This window comes from Ambystoma mexicanum, chromosome 3p (genome assembly GCF_040938575.1).
Source record: "Ambystoma mexicanum isolate Mex_15411 chromosome 3p, UKY_AmexF1_1, whole genome shotgun sequence".
Taxonomy (NCBI): domain Eukaryota; kingdom Metazoa; phylum Chordata; class Amphibia; order Caudata; family Ambystomatidae; genus Ambystoma; species Ambystoma mexicanum.
In genome coordinates this window covers 800942641-800959767 of record NC_090925.1, presented here as the reverse complement: position 1 = coordinate 800959767, position 17127 = coordinate 800942641, and the positions used below count along the sequence as shown (strand labels likewise).

Here is a 17127-nt window from a genome sequence, read left to right as displayed (position 1 = left end):
TATGGGCGGTAGGCCCCATAGTGTGTCTTGTTGTTTTTCCGGTTCGTGAAATGTATGTACCAACATATCTCTAAGGTTCCTGTTCTTTTTAAAAGCAAATAAAGGTTTTTTGTTCAAGGTGCCTTTGTTTTTTATCAGGTGCCAATGCTTGTTCATGGTGGTTTTTAACAAGTTGCTGATAGGGTTGAACGTGGTGACACAGACTGTCCGGTCTATGGGTTCCTTGGTGCTGTTTGTCAGACAGATAGTGCGGTCGGTGTTGGCTGCTCTTTTGCGGGCCATTTTGATGGATTTCTTGGGATAGTCTCTTTCGCTTAGGCGTTTTTGGAGTTGTTGGGCATGATGTTCGAATTTGTCTTTATCCGTGCAGTTCTTGCGTACACGAAGAAATTGTCCGTATGGTAGGTTGTATTTGAGTCCTAGTGGATGGAAACTAGTGAAATGGAGTAGGCTGTTCCTGTCGGTTGGTTTCCTGTATAGTTCTGTTTTCACAGAGTCTCCAGAGCGGTAGATGTGGAGGTCCAGGAAATGTACTGCTTGATGATCCCATTCGATGGTGAATTGTATGTGGGAGTTTCTCTGATTCAGCCATTTGTGGAACTCAAGCAAACGTTCTTTGCTCCCTTCCCATATTAGGAGAACATCGTCGATGTATCGGCGCCAAAGCAAGATGTGAACTTTGTAGGGGTTGTCATTATGGTAGATGTTGTCGTCCTCATGTTGGGCCATGTATAGGTTGGCTACGTCAGGGGCAAAGGTAGCCCCCATGCTGACGCCTTTCACCTGCTTGTAAATCTGGTTTTGAAAAAGAAAGAAGTTCTCGGTCATAGCTAGTCTGATGCACTCCAGGATGAAGTTGGTGGGAGTGGACGTGATGTCAGTTCTTCTGTTGAGGCAGATTTTTAAAGCTTCCAGTCCTTCCTTTTGGGGGATAGAGGTGTAAAGAGCCTGTACGTCCATGGTAGCCAGGATGGAGTCGGCGGATAAGTGTATATTCTGTAGGACCTTCATTTTGTCGGTGCTGTCTTTGATGTATGACTTCATATGTCCGATAAATGGCTTCATGAAGAAGTCAGTGTACAGAGATAGAGGCTCCAAAAGTGAGTCACAGGCTGAGACGATGGGACGTCCGGGTGGTTGAGTGGCATGTTTGTGAATCTTCGGAAGTATATAGAAAGCTGGTATCCTTGGGTGGGTTTTGTTGAGGAAATGTCGTTCATCTTCGCATATCCAGCTCTGGTTTTCAGCGTGTTTTGTAAGGCTGAGGATCTCTTCTTGCAATCTCTTGGTAGGATCTCTGTTTATTTTCTTATATGAGGAAGTATCGGCTAAAAGACGTAGACATTCTTGGTTGTAGTCTGTGGTGTTCATACAGACAATCCCGCCGCCTTTGTCTGCTGGTTTGATGGTGATGGATAGGTCTTCGTTGAGGTTGATCAGGGCTTTTCTTTCCTCTTTGTTGAGGTTTTCGTGGTAGAAGTTCTTTTTGGTTATGCTTGTGTTCACAGCGGTTGTAACCAGCTTCTCGAAAGTATCGAATTCACTAGGAATAGTGTGTGAAGGTGGTACAAAATTGGACTTTGGTTTCAGTCCTGTTGTATTTTCTTCGCTAGTGGTGGTATTCTGTGCAAGTGTGTCTTCTGAGTTCTGTTTGTTAGGAAGGTGTATTTCGAAAAAGTATTTGAGTCTTAGAGTACGGAAGAATCTTCCGAGTTCTGCCTCGGTTCTGAAGGAATCTGCTTTGGTAGCGGGGACGAAAGATAACCCTCTTTGTAGCAATGTTTGTTCTGAGTGGGTCAAAGTTCTAGATGACAGGTTGAAGATGGGTATCGTTGTCATGGTTGGTTGGAGTACCATTGTCTCGTCCTCATGTACTGTCCTGACTGCTGCAGGCGCCTTCTTGGTCGGCCCCGTCGTGTCGATTTTCTGTGGCACAACCCCTGTTTATATGTGTTTGTAGAATAGTGTTGTGTTCACTATTGTTGTTCTAGTACCCCCGGACCTATCACAGTCCTGGGCTGCACACTGTTGACACCCTCTGTCATCAATCACTTGTACTGTATACTCGTGCATCACTGTGAAGATTGTTCCTCCGCAAGAAAAGAGGACGATACTCATTAGTATTTCGCAAAAAAAAGAAATATCTGTCCACCTAACCTTTCGTGCTTATCGAAAGTTGTGTAAATGTTTAAAAATACTAATCTGTGCAAAATCTTTTTGAAGGCAAAATAAAATAGCTTCAAAAACTGGACAGCTGCTCTCGGATCTCTCACCCTGATTTCTATCTATTTACCTACAAGTACCCTCCTGGGCATATCAGGACTTCGCCAGGCGCCCTTTATATACTCTTGGCTAAAACAAAGGAGCATAACGCTCTGACAAGAAAACAGCTGTGAAGGATTCAGGGAGACCGCGGTAAGCGTTAGTACTGCAGAGCAGTCAAATGACGCGAAGCGCGAGTCTCCGGAAGGGCTGGCTTCATATAGCCTAACACAGCAAAAGGCTAGACCAGTAAGGTTAGTCTTTAATTGGCACAACCAGGCGGCCATTAAATGAAACTGAAAGTCCTATAGTTATTATGGGAATGAAAAGGTACCCGCCTGTCTACCCTTGGGCAACACCAATAATACCCACCAGAATTAACCCTTCAAGGCTTTACTAACTTAACCTGAGAACTGGCCTGTGGTCATGACGGATATGTGCTGGCCCATTCTCGCCCTCCTCCTCCTGCGCATTCACTGCATGCTCTGGGTCACTGCCTCCTCATAGAGTAGCTGTTCATGCATGTACTCCTGCTCCAGTAAAGCTAGTGCTAATGGTAGCATTTTGGCTTTGGGAGGGGTGTCGTGTGTGGGTGTGCTCCTTTTGTGCTGTGCCTGACTTCATTGCCTCCACTTGTGCTGATTGTGGCCACCTGTGGCAGGTTTCTGCACACCAAATTCCTGTTACGCCTGCACTACGATGCCGGCGTTAAGAGCATTGTTGTATCCGTTATTACTGGCATGTCCATGCCGGTAGAGCATGTCCGTTCACCTCTTAATGTGCACTTAACTGCGGCCTGCCAGTGTCACTGGCACGGCTGCCGCGTGTCAAAGTTGATACCGGCAATGTTGAGGCCAGTCACGGTGGTTCCCTGCCGGTGACACTGGCATCGCGGGTCGTGATACTCTGGTCCGGTAAACAATGCCGGTACGGTAACACTGGCATCGTTTTCACCAGACCGGCAACCTTGTAATGAGGCCCAATGATTATAGTCATATTCAAACAACAAGACAAAATTACCACTAGACCTTAACTCATACATACTGCAGAGAATATTGCTAACTCCTATCTGCAAACCCCCATATAGTCGATACCCTTTTCCTTTGTTTAGCCGGATTTAGATGGCACCTATAACCATTCATTGTCACTTAATTTTTCAACCAAACCTCCATGAGGCAAAAAAACCTTTCCCCCTCAAAATATTACTTAATTTAGCATTCCCTGGGAATCAGTTGTATCCTCTCATATTCCAAGAGCAATCGAATAAATGACCACTACTAAATCTAATGTTCTGGTGCTTACAAGGGTCTCGGATGGGTTTTATTGGTAAAAAGTTAGAAAACCAATCCAATCACTGTTATTCTTACCATCACATTCAGACTGCATAACCTCCAGTTTTAGACCATTTCCCTTGTTAATCTGTATCCTCCTGTTTCTATCAAATTTTGCGGTAGTATTTTTTTTAATAATCATTCTCTGCTCTCATATTAACTTTGTTCAGACATGAGAAATTAGAGCTCATTCTATCATTGCTTTTGCTAACACCGTTCAGTAATGGTATTCAATTACTGTCAAAACCGAGCATTAAAAAAAGACTTCCAATTCTGATTAAATCAAAGTCACAACTGCTTTGGTTTTGACATATAAAATAAAAAATAACAATCCAAAATATTATCCTTTTCAAATTCAATCCAATCCAAACCCGAAGAGTTACAAACTCTCAAACCTGGGTACCTCCATATAATGTGTAATATATATCTGCTTTTGTGCTTGTTTAAAAATGTAATCCACAAATTAGCAACAGTGAAATATTTCCTACGATGTATGAAATATCCCTTGAAACCTATTCTGCAACCCTGGAACTGGGTAGATTGTACTCATGCATATCCATTTAAGAATAAGAACATACACCTGATTCACAGTTCAGAACCGCTAACGCCTCATTTTGGATTAATTACTACTTTCTTTAAACTGCAAGTGTTACTGCCGGACTTGGATGGGGTGGGATAATCTAGTGAATTAATACATTAATAAGTACATTTCTCTTTTCAGTGTGCATTAACAATGACAGCAAGTTGGGACGATGTTTTTAATAATCGCCTTCTAATTGAGGAAATCGCTCCAATTGCAATTGATGCAGCCCTACTTCAAGGAGTTATCCTGAGAACGAAAGAGCAACCCAATCTATCTGAGGTAATGATAAAAGAAAGAAAAGCCACTTAAGTGACAAATCTCTTTTTCAGCCGGGTATGTTATTTCAAGGTCTTACTTTTGATGGTGATCAATCTGATATTCAGAGTCCGGTTGAGTCTGTAAGCGTGTACTAATGGCTCAGTTCGAAGCTTTCCAGTGCAAGTTGTGCCTTTCTGTGGCCATGTGGAAGGTAGTCACACTTTTCCTTATTAAGCTTTTATGTTCCGTATGCCAGTATTATGGAGGCATGCAGAATCGACAGTGGGTGTCCTTGGGATGGGTATCTGGTTTAGTATAGAGTTCTTGTGCCCAAATGTTCTCCTATGGCCAGATGAACATTGACACCATATGCTTCAGCTTGTGTTCCTTGTTAGTCATAGTATGATGACTTTGTAGTGTGATGACAATTAACTTGAGCACATTTACAAAGTAGTCTAAATGTTTTTGCAGTTAAAGGGAAATCTCTGTTGCTGAATCGACTTGGCTGGTGCTGCCATTTATATGCCAAGAGCAGCTTGAAATGCCCCAGTAATGCCTTTGCATGCCTTGTGTAGTGTGCATATGAAAGCTGCAGGTTCACATGTGTAGGTGCTGCTGTTATATACCAAGTACAGACTCTGATACCTTAATGCCAACACACCACTGGTGATATTGTTACCATATGTAAGGTATTTTCTTGCCTTTCAAGGTTCTGCCATGAGATTAAATCCAGCCTTTAATTATTCCAGAATAGTACCTTGTGGTAAAACAGAACCAGGTGGCAGACAAGGAGGCATTTTCAATAACAGGGTTCTTTAGTTGAATATCAAGAAACAACCTAGCCATCCCAATGTTTTCTTGGCCCTATGTTTACGAAAAGAATGGAGTCAAGAGTGTTCGATGTTCTATAAGTAAACGTCAGTCAGTTGTTCAGAAACCTAACCTGATCTATGTCCCTACCACATAAAGTAAAAATAAACTAACTTTAACCGAGGTACAATTAAGGCGTATAGCACAAATGATAGGATGGTGGCTGCTTTCTGATCCCCCCCCCCCTCCCCTGTTTTGTTTCTATATCAGTGTTAGGCAGAAACCTGTGCAGTTCCCTTAGGGACCACTGCAAAAAGTTTAAGGCCTCAGGAGTAAGCAGTAAACCCAATTGGTAGCAGTCCGCACCACCCAGATTTACCTGGTTGCTGTGGCTGAGCAGTCAGACTTCTCTCAAGAAGAGTTAGGCAGTATATAGAGTATACACAATAGGGCTAAAAATACAGTAGAACAAGCAAACAATGACCAGAGCTTTTGGTATTAAAAGTATATCATTATTTATTTAAAACACACTTATGAAAATACACTGGCACTAATATATCAAGCAAGTTCAAACACAGTCACTATAAGTATATACACCTCCCTAGTTAATTATTCGACAAGTCTAGGTTAAGACACCACCTATTAGCAAAACCGAGGTGAGCGCGTAACCTTAGATGGCACTCCAATAATTTGTTTAAAAAGGGAGAGAAAAGGCAGAGCATGGAAATAACACAGTACCAACACTTTCAAGAACCCCCAGCAAGGCAGGAAAGGCAGGGTCTACTGTAGAGCCAAAGTTCACAGGCCAGGCCCACTCGTACAGAAAGCAAGGCTGACTGTGCCCAAGATCACACAGTGGAAATGCACTCGAAGTCTTTGCAGAAAAGGTCACAAGAGGTTGGATCAGTTCAGAAGGATAAAGTTAGAAGGTTTGGAGGCCAACCCAGTTGTATAGTCAAGGATTTACGGGACACCTTGGACAGTCCGTTGCAAGGGAGGCCAGGCGGGACACTACCTTAAATGGTGAGAACGTTCCAGCGGGGAAAGTTGTTCCTGGCAGCGGATGCAAGTTGTGGCTCCGACCAGAGGAAGAGATGATCTCGACAAGGAAGAAAGCTGGAAGTCGTTGCACTGCCAGGGATGAAACCAGCCGCGGAGTTCCAGATTAAAAGGTACAACCTTTTTATTCGCGTTTAGTGGTGAAGCGTGGCTATCCGGCCGCCAAGGTGCTTGGCATGGGCGATTCGACCACGAGACGTCCTGGAAGGTGAAAAAGGCAAACTGGTTTGTCCCACCAGCTCAAAGGGAAGAAGACTCTCCTGGAAGATCTCTGTCGTCGGGGAAGTGGTGAGTTCTTTACAGCAGGGTTCCACCGGTGGTGTCGTCGTTGTAGATGGCTCGGCTTCTCCCCTCTTCGGATGCTTTAGGTCCGGTGGCGACTTCTGAAGTTCCAGTCCCCAAAGCCCTGCTTTTATGCAGAAAAACCCCCATTCAACAGCCTAGCTGTCACTCAAACATGCTAAGTGGTGAGCCGGGCGGCTCACCACTGGGCCAATCACACAAGAGTGCGACTTCGGCAACTCAGTCCAGGGTGCCTAATCGCCCTCCCACACATCCTGTAGACCCCAGACAGAGTGGCACCATTTGGAGGGCTTCTGTGCAGAAGCCCGTCAAAAAAGTGGAACAAAGGGCTCGACTTGGGTTAGAGTTTCAGAGGCGAGCACAAATGCCATTTTAAAACCGAGCCCTGGCAAAAAGACCCAACCGGGGAATTAATATTAAATAACCCGGCAGTATCTTTAACATTGCACCAAAAAGTGGTGCGTTTAAAATCAATGGGAAAATCCCATAAGAAATATTCCAGTGGAATATTTCGTGTGGTATCCCCTGCCACCAGCCAGAAACTCGACAAGGGGGGGACTGGACTGTGCCCCCTTGAAAAACAGACCCAGGGGCAATCTAATTACCCCTACCAGTACTTCCACAATATGATGGTTTGTACTGGTTCTGTTCACAATTTGAGACTAGTAAAGCCAATGGTGACTTTGCATGCCTTGGGAGACAGTAGTCATTCCCAGGGTATGGAGTCTATGTTTGGGGGTCACTATGACTCTGTGTTACTGCACCGAGGGTGCTGTGTAACATACATACCAAAAACACATGAAGCCCTATGGAGTAAAAGACCCCATAGCCCATAAAACACATCCACAGTCAAAGGACATTCTCAAATCATGCCTAAGAGTGGTAGAACAAGAGTCTCACTCTTAGCAGGAGAAAAAAATAAACCCCAAAAAATCCAGCAAAGCTGCTGGGGGACTGTCACGGATGACACCCTGTTAAGAGTGGCACAGGACACCCAAGAAGGGTTTGGGTGGTTTTGCCGAAGTAAGGTGGACAGATAAGTATACACACATTGAAAGTAATGAGAACAAAGAGTAGGCAAGTGTAGCAAGGAATAAGGTACAACATAATGGATTCCCTCTAGGGATGTATGCAGATAATGGCAAAGAGTATTCCACTGACATTAGGAAAAACTCTAGCCTTCTGCACAGTTTGCTATAACAGAGGCCCTCGCTGTTTGCTCATGGCTTGGAACAACAGCTATGGGTGTCTGTAACGTAGAAACGAGACAAGGGAAGGGGCAGAGGTTGCCTGACGGAAACCAACAGACAAGCTCTGTACAGAAGGGTCTACAAACAGCACAAGAGAAGATACTAACAGACAAATCCAGGAAAAAGGAAGTCGATGGCAAACTAGCAGAAGGAAATGAAGGGAAAGTCGTTTAAGAGGATTGGATAGCAGAGGACAGTAAGGAACAAGGTTGAGAGCTCAGAGGAGCAGGAAAGCAATGAGCAAGCCCACAGGAGCAGGGCTGTAAGGTAGGGAGCCCAGAGGGAAAGGGCTTAAGGCAGTGGAGTAAAGCAGGCTGCACGGCACGGAGCCCAGAAGGGCTGAGCAGCAAGGAGTGAGCCCTGGGGGGCAGGGCCGCTGACCGTAGAAGGCTGCAGAGGACTGTAGAGGGCTGCTAGGCTGAAAACCCAGTGGACAAAGGCTGTAGGTAGCAAGCAGCGGAGCGTGATTGGCTGCAAGGTAGGAAGCCCCGAGGACAAGGACTGTTGGCAGCAGAGAGAAGCAGACTGCGCGGCAAGGAGCCAGAAGGACCGGCAGCAAGGAGTAAGACTGTAGAAGGCTGCAGAGGACTGTAAGCTGCAAGGTAGGGAGCCCAGAGGACAAGGGCTGTAGGCAGCCGGAGTGAGGCAGGCTGCAGAGCAGGGAGCCCAGAGGACAAGGACTGTAGGCAGCCGGAGGGAGGCAGGCTGCAGAGCAGGAGCCTGGAAGACCAGGCCGGAAGGTAGCAGCTGAGCGTGATCGGCTGCAAGGCAGAAACCCGGAAGGGCAAAGGCGGAAGCTGGAAAGCAGCAGAGCGTGATCGGCTGCAAAGCAGAGAGCCCGGCAGGGCACTGGATCCAAAGCCAGAGTAAGGAGGAACCGCATACAAGATCCGTAGATCCAAGCAGAAAGGTGCCGGAAGGACTCTTAATGCAAGAGACTGAGCCCCTGCAGGCAGCAGCTTTTATACCGCCCTGCCCAGCACAGAGGCAGGCTAATTGGCCGCACCTGGATCAGCACACCTGCATACAATCTGCCTCCTCCCTCTCTGTTCCTGAGCTGGTGGAAGCAGAGCTGATCCCTAGGGCTTCTGGGGATTGTAGTTCCGATGATGACGAATAGGAATGTCCAGGAATAGATAGTTATAGCCAAGTGCATTGCGGTAAGTGTAGTTTGTTGGGAAAAACCAAAGCACCAAAGTCTCGCAAATGGGAAATAAGGTCCATATTGATCGCCAATGTATGCGCCCATGGTGCAGGCATGACAGGGACTCACTAGGTTTGAGAAATTAGCCTTAACAGAGAATTCTCCCTAACACTCCCCCCCCCGCCCCCCCCCCCACCAGACTAAGGGACAGGAGGATTTAATCCACTCCTGGATGAATCTCGTACCTCTAGTCGATGACATACATCCTAGAGAGACATCAGCATTTTGGTGGTGACACCCTGACCTGTGCTCAATGGTGAAATCAAACCCTTGAAGGCACATTGACCATCTCAGTAGTTTTGGGTTTTCCCCCTTCATTTGCATCAACCATCTCAAGGGTTGGTGGTCAAAATGACAAAAGTAGAACCATACAAGTATGGCCTAAACTTCTTCAGAGCCCACACAATGGCAAAACACTCTTTCAGTTGTTGCCTCAGGATCCTTCAGATTTCTACTGATGAAGCAAATGGGGTGCTCCCTACCTTTCCCATCCAGTTGGCTAAGGACTGCACCTATACCTACATTTGAAGCATCTGTCTGTACAATGAAAGTTTGGTGGTAGTCAGGAGCTCTCAGTACTGGAGCTTGGCAAAGAGCTTTCTTCAGGTTTTCAAAGGCCTGATTGCACTCCTCATTCCATCTGACCTTTTTAGCGAGTTTTGGAGAGGAGATCACATTCAGTGGAGAAGCTATGGTCCCATAGTTCTCAATGAAATTCCTGTAGTACCCAGTGAGGCCTAAGAAGGCTCTCACGTGGGTCTGAGTAGTAGGTGTTGTCCAGTTTTGCACAGCTTCAATATTAATGAGCAAAGGTTATATTTCTCCACCTCCTACCTCATGCCCAACGTAGACCACTTAACTCTGTCCAATCTGGCATTTCCTTGCCTTTATGGTCAGATTGGCCTTCTCAAGAGCCTGCAAAACATGTCCTAGGTGGTTAACCTGCTCTTCCCAGGAGTGGCTGAACATTGCAATGTCATCCAACAATGCCATGCAGAAGTCCTCCATCCCAGTCGGAACCAGATTTACCATCCTTTGGAATGTAGCCGGTGCATTTTTCAGTCCAAAAGGCATAACCTTAAATTGGTATAAGCCAACTGGGGTAGAAAATGCAGGTTTCTTCTTGGCATGGTCTGTCAGGGCTATTTGCCAATAGCCTGACGTTAGATCAAATGTGCTGAGGAACTTGGCTGAACCAAGTCTATCCACCAACTCATCTGTCCTTGGCAAAGGGTGGGCATCAGTCTTAGTGACTGCATTAAGATCTCTATGGTCCACACAGAATCTCAATTCTTTGGATCCTGCCTTTGGTACTAACACAACTGGGCTAGACTATGGACTAGTAGAGGGCTCTATTACCCCGAGGTCAAGCATCTTGCTGACCTCCCCTTTGATGTGTGTCCTTACATTCTCTGACATTCTGTACCCTCTGCTTTTGACTGGCAGACAGGTTCCAGTGAGTATATCATGCTGGCCCCAAGGGGTCAAGCCTGGTGAAAGTGTGAACAGGGAGGCAAACTGATTTAACATAGATCTGCACTGCTCTTGTTGCTCAGGTGTCAGATTTGAAGAGAGGGTAACTCCTTCAATCTTTCATCCAAGGGTAAGCCTCTGATGAGATCAGGGAGATCTTCACTCTCTTCTTCCTCTTCTGATGAAGCTAGAAGCAAGGCTCCTACTTCAGGCCTAGAGACATACGCCTTTAGTCTGTTTGTGTGGAAGACTCTTGGAGCCTCCATGGGATTGCCCAAGTCCACCAGATAGTTCACCTCTCCCAGGTTTTCCCACAACCTTGAAGGGTCCCATCCATTGGTCTTGCAAGGCCCTCTGCCTTGTTGGAATCATAACGAGAACTAGCTGGTCTTGAGTAAACTTAACCATGTTAGCCTTTTGATCATGCCAATGCTTGACCAAAGCTTGTCAAGCTTTCAGGTTATCACTAGCTTCTGCCATCATGTGTGACATTCTCCTCCGGAGACCTATCATATAGTCAGTCACTCTGACTGGCTTGGGGGAAGGAGCACTCTCCAACCCCTCCTGAATCGAGGCCAATGGACCTCTGACTGGATGGCCATAAAGAAGTTCCAAGGGAGAATAACATACTCCCTCCTGAGGGACTTCTCTATAAGCAAAGAGAAGGCATGACAGTAGAAGATCCCACTTTTTCTTAAGGGGTTCCTCTAAAGCACCTATCATGCTCTTCATTGTTCTATTAAAACTTTCAACCAACCCATTTGTCTGTGGGTGGTAGGCGGTAGAGAACTTGTTGGTAACTACACAGTTTTTCCACATGGCTTTCATGTAGTGGGACATAAAATGGCTTTCATGTAGTGGGACATAAAATTTGACCCCCTGTCAGCGATTACCTCCTTAGGAAACTCAACCCTGGTAAAAATACCAAGGAGGGCCTTAGCCACAGCCTGAGCTGTAACAGTCCTCATAGGAATTGGCTCAGGGTATCTAGTAGCATGGTCTACTACAGCAAGGATAAACCTGTTGCCTGAGGAGGTTAGAGGATCAAGGGGACCAACAATGTCAATCCCTACCCTCTCAAATGGGACTCCCACTACTGGGAGAGGCACTAAAGGTGCCATATTCTTGGAACCAACCTTACCAGAAGTTTGGCAGGTGTGGCAGCTCTTGCAAAACTTATCTACCTCAGCCCCCATTTTTGGCCAATAAAAGTAGAGTGAGAGCCTTTCCTTGGTCTTCTTGAAACTCAAGTGACCAGCCAAAGGAATCTCATGGGCTAGTTGCAAGAACTGTAGTCTGTTTTCTTGAAGCACTACAAGTCGATTGTAGTCTCCAGGTGCAGACTCAGTCGGTTCACTGTAGAAGAGGCCATCTTCCAAGTGCAACCTATACTTCCCAGGCTCTTGCCAATCAGCCTGAGAAGCTGCCTGGTGGCGAAGACCTTCCAGAGTTGGACATTCTCTTTGTCCCTTACTGAAGTCTGCCCTGTTGGGTCACCTTCTGCCAGTAAAGACTGCAGCTCAGGATGGTCAACAGGATCCAGATCTCCAATAAGTACTTGGCCTTCTACTAGCTCTTCTTCAGAGTGTAGGTCAACCACACAGGGTTGTACCTCCCTCTCAGCCTCAGCTGGAGGTGGAGTTACAGGTGTAACTTTGGACAACCTAGTGGAAGTCTTTGTTGGAAGCACTGGAGTGCCGGCTGCTGGTTTGCTTTTAGAAGTCTTGGGTTTCCCCTTTGCTTCTGGTTGCTCAGATATAGCAGACAGTAACTCCAGTGGAGTAGGAGTGATATCTTTCTTCATCTCCAGAGAAGAACCTCTCATGGTTTTCTCTCTCTTGCAGGTCTGGTTAGCTCCTGTAACCTTTTACTAGGAGGTCTGGTGGTGTGTGACACTACTCCAAGAGTTTTCAGGTAATTTCTGAACAGAACCCTTCCTGGTACCTCACATTGTACACGGACCAGTATCTTCAGTCATATCATTGCACTGGATGAGAACTGGTAACTGGGGAAGCATCTGCACAGGCCCTCCAGCTAACTTGGTGAGGTGTTGGGTGCCTTAGCAACATCCTCTGCCTTGAAAAATGATTCATCCACCACAGTTATGCTGGCCCCAGTGTCCCTAATGGCAGGAGTCTCCTGACCATTCACCTGGACACTGTCCTTATAATACTCTTTAGTATTATCTGGGATAGAATTATATACATGTTCCCACAACCCCAGGGACACTAAAGAAACACTGGCTGAGACTCCAATGGGATCATCAGCCAGTAGTAGAAAGTTTCCACTGGCCATTTGTACTTCCTCCTCTGGAGCGAAGGCTAAGGAGACAGTGTGGACCCCTGAAGGTTTACCCTTACATCTGGGATCCCCTTTCACATGATCAGTAGAGCCACAAACGTAGCATTTACCAAATGCTTTTTGGAATGGTGGCTTGTTCTGACCTCCTTCTGGTTTGGCACCAGAAGGTACACTAGCCTGATTTGGTTTCCCTTGTGGCTTACCCTTATGGTTTTTGTTTGGGGCCCTCTTTGGGATTGGAATTATTAGATTTCTGTTTGGAGTCCTTTTTTGGCTTTTTCCCCTCATTCTTTTTCTGAGTTGCCCCAGAGTCCTTGTGAGTAGCCCTGTTAGCAACCCACAAGTCAGCAGCCTCAGCTAGCTTCCTGGAATCTAATTCCTTTGAATCAGCAAAGTGCTGTCTGAGCTCAGGAGAGCAGGCATCATAAATTGACAACAACATAACACGATTCTTCATTCCCTCATAAGTGTTCACCCTGTAACCCTTAATCCATCCCTCTAAGTTCTTCAAACTTTCACTCACCCAGGTAGCCCAAGGGGTACCATCATGCTTTTTGGGGGTCCTAAACCTCTTAAGGTACTGGGAAGGGGTCTTCCCAAATCTAGCTATTAAAGCTAGCTTCACACATTCATAATCCTTCTTATCCACTTTCCCCAACTCCATTACCGCATCAGATGCAACAGGGGGGAGCCTAGAGAACAACCAAGGAAGTAACTCATTCCTTGAGATGTCCTGGAGCCCATGATTATACTCAAACATAGCCAACCAATCTAACGCATCCAACTTAGGCTCATACATACCCACAATCTCTTTAGGCATCTGGGCTCTTTTGGGACTGGAACTCCTAGAGGATCCGGGGAGAGAAGCATTTTCAACAGACAATTTCTTCCATCTCTAGCTCATGCTTGAGCTCCATTTCTCTGAGCCTTAGTTCGTGGTTTAATTCTTGGTGCCTTTGTTCTGCTTGAGCATTAAGTCTCTTAAACTCCAATTCAAGCTTCATTTTCTCTAGTTCAATACATTGAGGACTAAATGTGGGACCTGGCAAAGGTCCAGTAGGTACAGCTGGTAGAGCAGACAGAGGCCCAGGGGGGACAATTACAACAGCCTCACCCTCCTCTTCTGACTCTGCCTCAAGATTAGCAATACTTTGATATATATCAATATCATCACTGTTATCTACATTTGCTGGGAGAGTAGGCTCCTCTGAACCACTACCCAGACTTTGGTTTGCTAACAATCTTTCTATTAGCTCCATTTTCTTGCCTTTAGTCAGGAGATTCTTATGCTTACCGAGAACTCTTAAACAATCAGCAGTTTTTGTAGCAAGGGACTCTTGAGTATAACTTTCCACGGTTGACAGGTTTAGAAAATAAACTTTTTAGTGCTAAGCTTTGTGGTTAGTTGCACTAAGGTACTTAAAAGCACACTAAAATGTATACTCAATACAAATCCCACCGCTGCCATGAGTGTTAGGCAGAAACCTGTGCAGTTCCCTTAGGGACCACTGCAAAAAGTTTAAGACCACATGAGTAAGCAGTAAACCCAATTGGTAGCAGTCCGCACCACCCAGATTTACCTGGTAGCTGTGGCTGAGCAGTCAGGCCTCTCTCAAGAAGAGTTAGACAGTATATAGAGTATACACAATAGGGTTAAAAATACAGTAGAACAAGCAAACACTGACCAGAGCGTTGGTATTAAAAGTATATAATTATTTATTTAAAACACACTTATGAAAATACACTGGCACTAATATATCAAGCAAGTTCAAACACAGTCACTATAAGTATATACACCTCCCTAGTTAATTATTCGACAAGTCTAGGTTAAGACACCACCTATTAGCAAAACAGAGGTGAGCGTGTAACCTTAGATGGCACTCCAGTAATTCGCTTAAAAAGGGAGAGAAAAGGCAGAGCATGGAAATAACACAGTACCAACATTTTTAAGAACCCCCAGCAAGGTAGGAAAGGCAGGGTCTACTGTAGAGCCAAAATTCATAGGCCAGGCCCACTCATAGAGAAAGCAAGGCTGACTGTGCCCAAAATCACACAGTGGAAATGCACTCGAAGTGTTTGCAGAAAAGGTCACGAGGTTGGATCAGTTCAGAAGGATAAAGTTAGAAGGTTTGGAGGTCAACCCAGTTGGATAGTCAAGGATTTACAGGACACCTTGGACAGTCCGTTGCAAGGGAGGCGAGGCGGGACACAGTACCTTTTAAATGGTGAGAACGTTCCAGCGGGGGCAGTTGTTCCTGGCAGCGGGTGCAAGTCGTGGCTTCGACCAGAGGAAGAGATGATCTCGACGAGGAAGAAAGCTGGAAGTCGTTGCACTGCCACGGATGAAACCAGCCGCGGAGTTCCCGATTTAAAAGGTACAACCCTTTTATTCGCGGTTAATGGTGAAGCGTGGCTATCCAGCCGCCGGGGTGCTTGGCACGGGCGAGAGACGTCCTGGAAGGCGAAAAAGGCGAACTGGTTGGTCCCACCAGCTCAAAGGGAAAAAGACTCTCCTGGAAGATCTCCTCTGTCGTCGGGGAAGTGGTGAGTTCTTTACAGCAGGGCTCCACCGGTGGTGTCGTCGTTGTAGATGGCTCAGCTTCTCCCCTCTTCGGATTCTTTATGTCCTGTGGCGACTTCTGAAGTTCCAGTCCCCAAAGCCCTGCTTTTATGCAGAAAAACCCCCATTCAACAGCCTAGCTGTCACTCAAACATGCTAAGTGGTGAGCTGGGCGGCTCACTACTGGGCCAATCACACAAGAGTGCGACCTGAATTGCCGAGGCAACTCAGTCCAGGGTGCCTAATCCCCCCCCCCACACATCCTGTAGACCCCAGACAGAGTGGCACCATTTGGAGGGCTTCTGTGCAGAAGCCCGCCAAAAAAGTGGAACAAAGGGCTCGACTTGGGTTAGAGTTTCAGAGGCGAACACAAACACCATTTTAAAACCGAGTCCTGGCAAAAAGACCCAACCCGGGAATTAATATTAAATAAATAACCCGGCGGTATCTTTAACATTGCACCAAAAAGTGGTGCGTTTAAAATCAATGGCCCCATAGCCCATAAAACACATTCACAGTCAAAGGACATTCTCAAATCATGCCTAAGAGTGGGAGAAAAAGAGTCTCACTCTTAGCAGGAGAAAAAAATAAACCCCAAAAAATCCAGCAAAGCTGCTGGGGGGACTCACCAGGTTTGGGAAATTAGCCTTAACAGAGAATTCTCCCTAACAATCAGAAAGGTGTTTACCTGTACCCATCGCACAGTTGAAGAAGAAGGCACCAAAATGTCTCTCGCACCACTCCCTCCTAGGGGAACGTAACAGTCTTTGCTCAATCTCTTTGAACAAAGGCTGTTTGATGTTTGACAGTCTGTTTGGCAAATACTTAATTTCAGTTCCGGGTCACCTGCCACCCTTGAGGGACCCCCCTGGTGCACAAGTCCACACCAGTTATTTCTTTGTTGTTCACAATTGTACCTCATGGTATTTGCTCCAGACAGCTCTTTTCGGTTGTATTTCACTCCCTGGGGTCTTGGGTCTCGTACACTACTTTGGCGTGTGGTTTCTCTCAGCCCACCATGGGCCCTGGTTCCTTTCACCCCATCGTGGGGTCTTTGTCCCCCTACTCCCCCCCAAGAACCCTGCCTTGTGCTCTGGTTGCTTTGCCCCCCCCCTGCTTTGTTCTCTGGTTGCTTTGCCCCCCCCCACCTTGAACTCTGGTTGCTTTGCCCCCCCCCACCTTGCACTCTGGTTGCTTTGCCCCCCCCACTCCCGTCTTGCGCTCTGGTTGCTTTGCCTGTCCCCCGCCCCCTCCCCTGACTTGTGCTCTGGTTGCTTTGCCACCCCTCGCCTTGTGCTCTGGTTGCTTTGCCGCCCCCCTCGCCTTGCGCTCTGGTTGCTTTGCCTGTCCCCCTCGCCTTGCGCTCTGGTTGCTTTGCCTGTCCCCCTCGCCTTGCGCTCTGGTTGCTTTGCCTGTCCCCCTCGCCTTGCGCTCTGGTTGCTTTGCCTGTCCCCCTCGCCTTGCGCTCTGGTTGCTTTGCCTGTCCCCCTCGCCTTGCGCTCTGGTTGCTTTGCCTGTCCCCCTCGCCTTGCGCTCTGGTTGCTTTGCCTGGCCCCCTCGCCTTGCCCTCTGGTTGCTTTGCCTCCCCCATGCCTTGCACTCTGGTTGCTTTGGCTCCCCCACGCCTTGCGCTCTGGTTGCTTTTCCTCCCCCCCCCCGCCTTGCGCTCTGGTTGCTTTGCCTCTCCCCCGAGACTTGGGCTCTGTTCTTCGCCCCCCCCCAGCCTTGGGCTC

General features: G+C 46.9%; 1 protein-coding gene across 3 annotated transcripts in view; it reads left to right on the top strand.

Annotated features, from left to right (window-relative positions):
- Positions 1–17127, top strand: part of GSS (glutathione synthetase) — a 912719-nt gene that overhangs the window by 175991 nt on the left and 719601 nt on the right. For all 3 annotated transcript variants that reach the window (XM_069651814.1, XM_069651815.1, XM_069651816.1), the window contains exon 2: positions 4315–4455. In XM_069651814.1, coding sequence (XP_069507915.1) covers positions 4327–4455 — 129 coding nt within the window. In that variant the 5' untranslated portion in view covers positions 4315–4326. The remainder of the gene's footprint in view (positions 1–4314; positions 4456–17127) is intronic.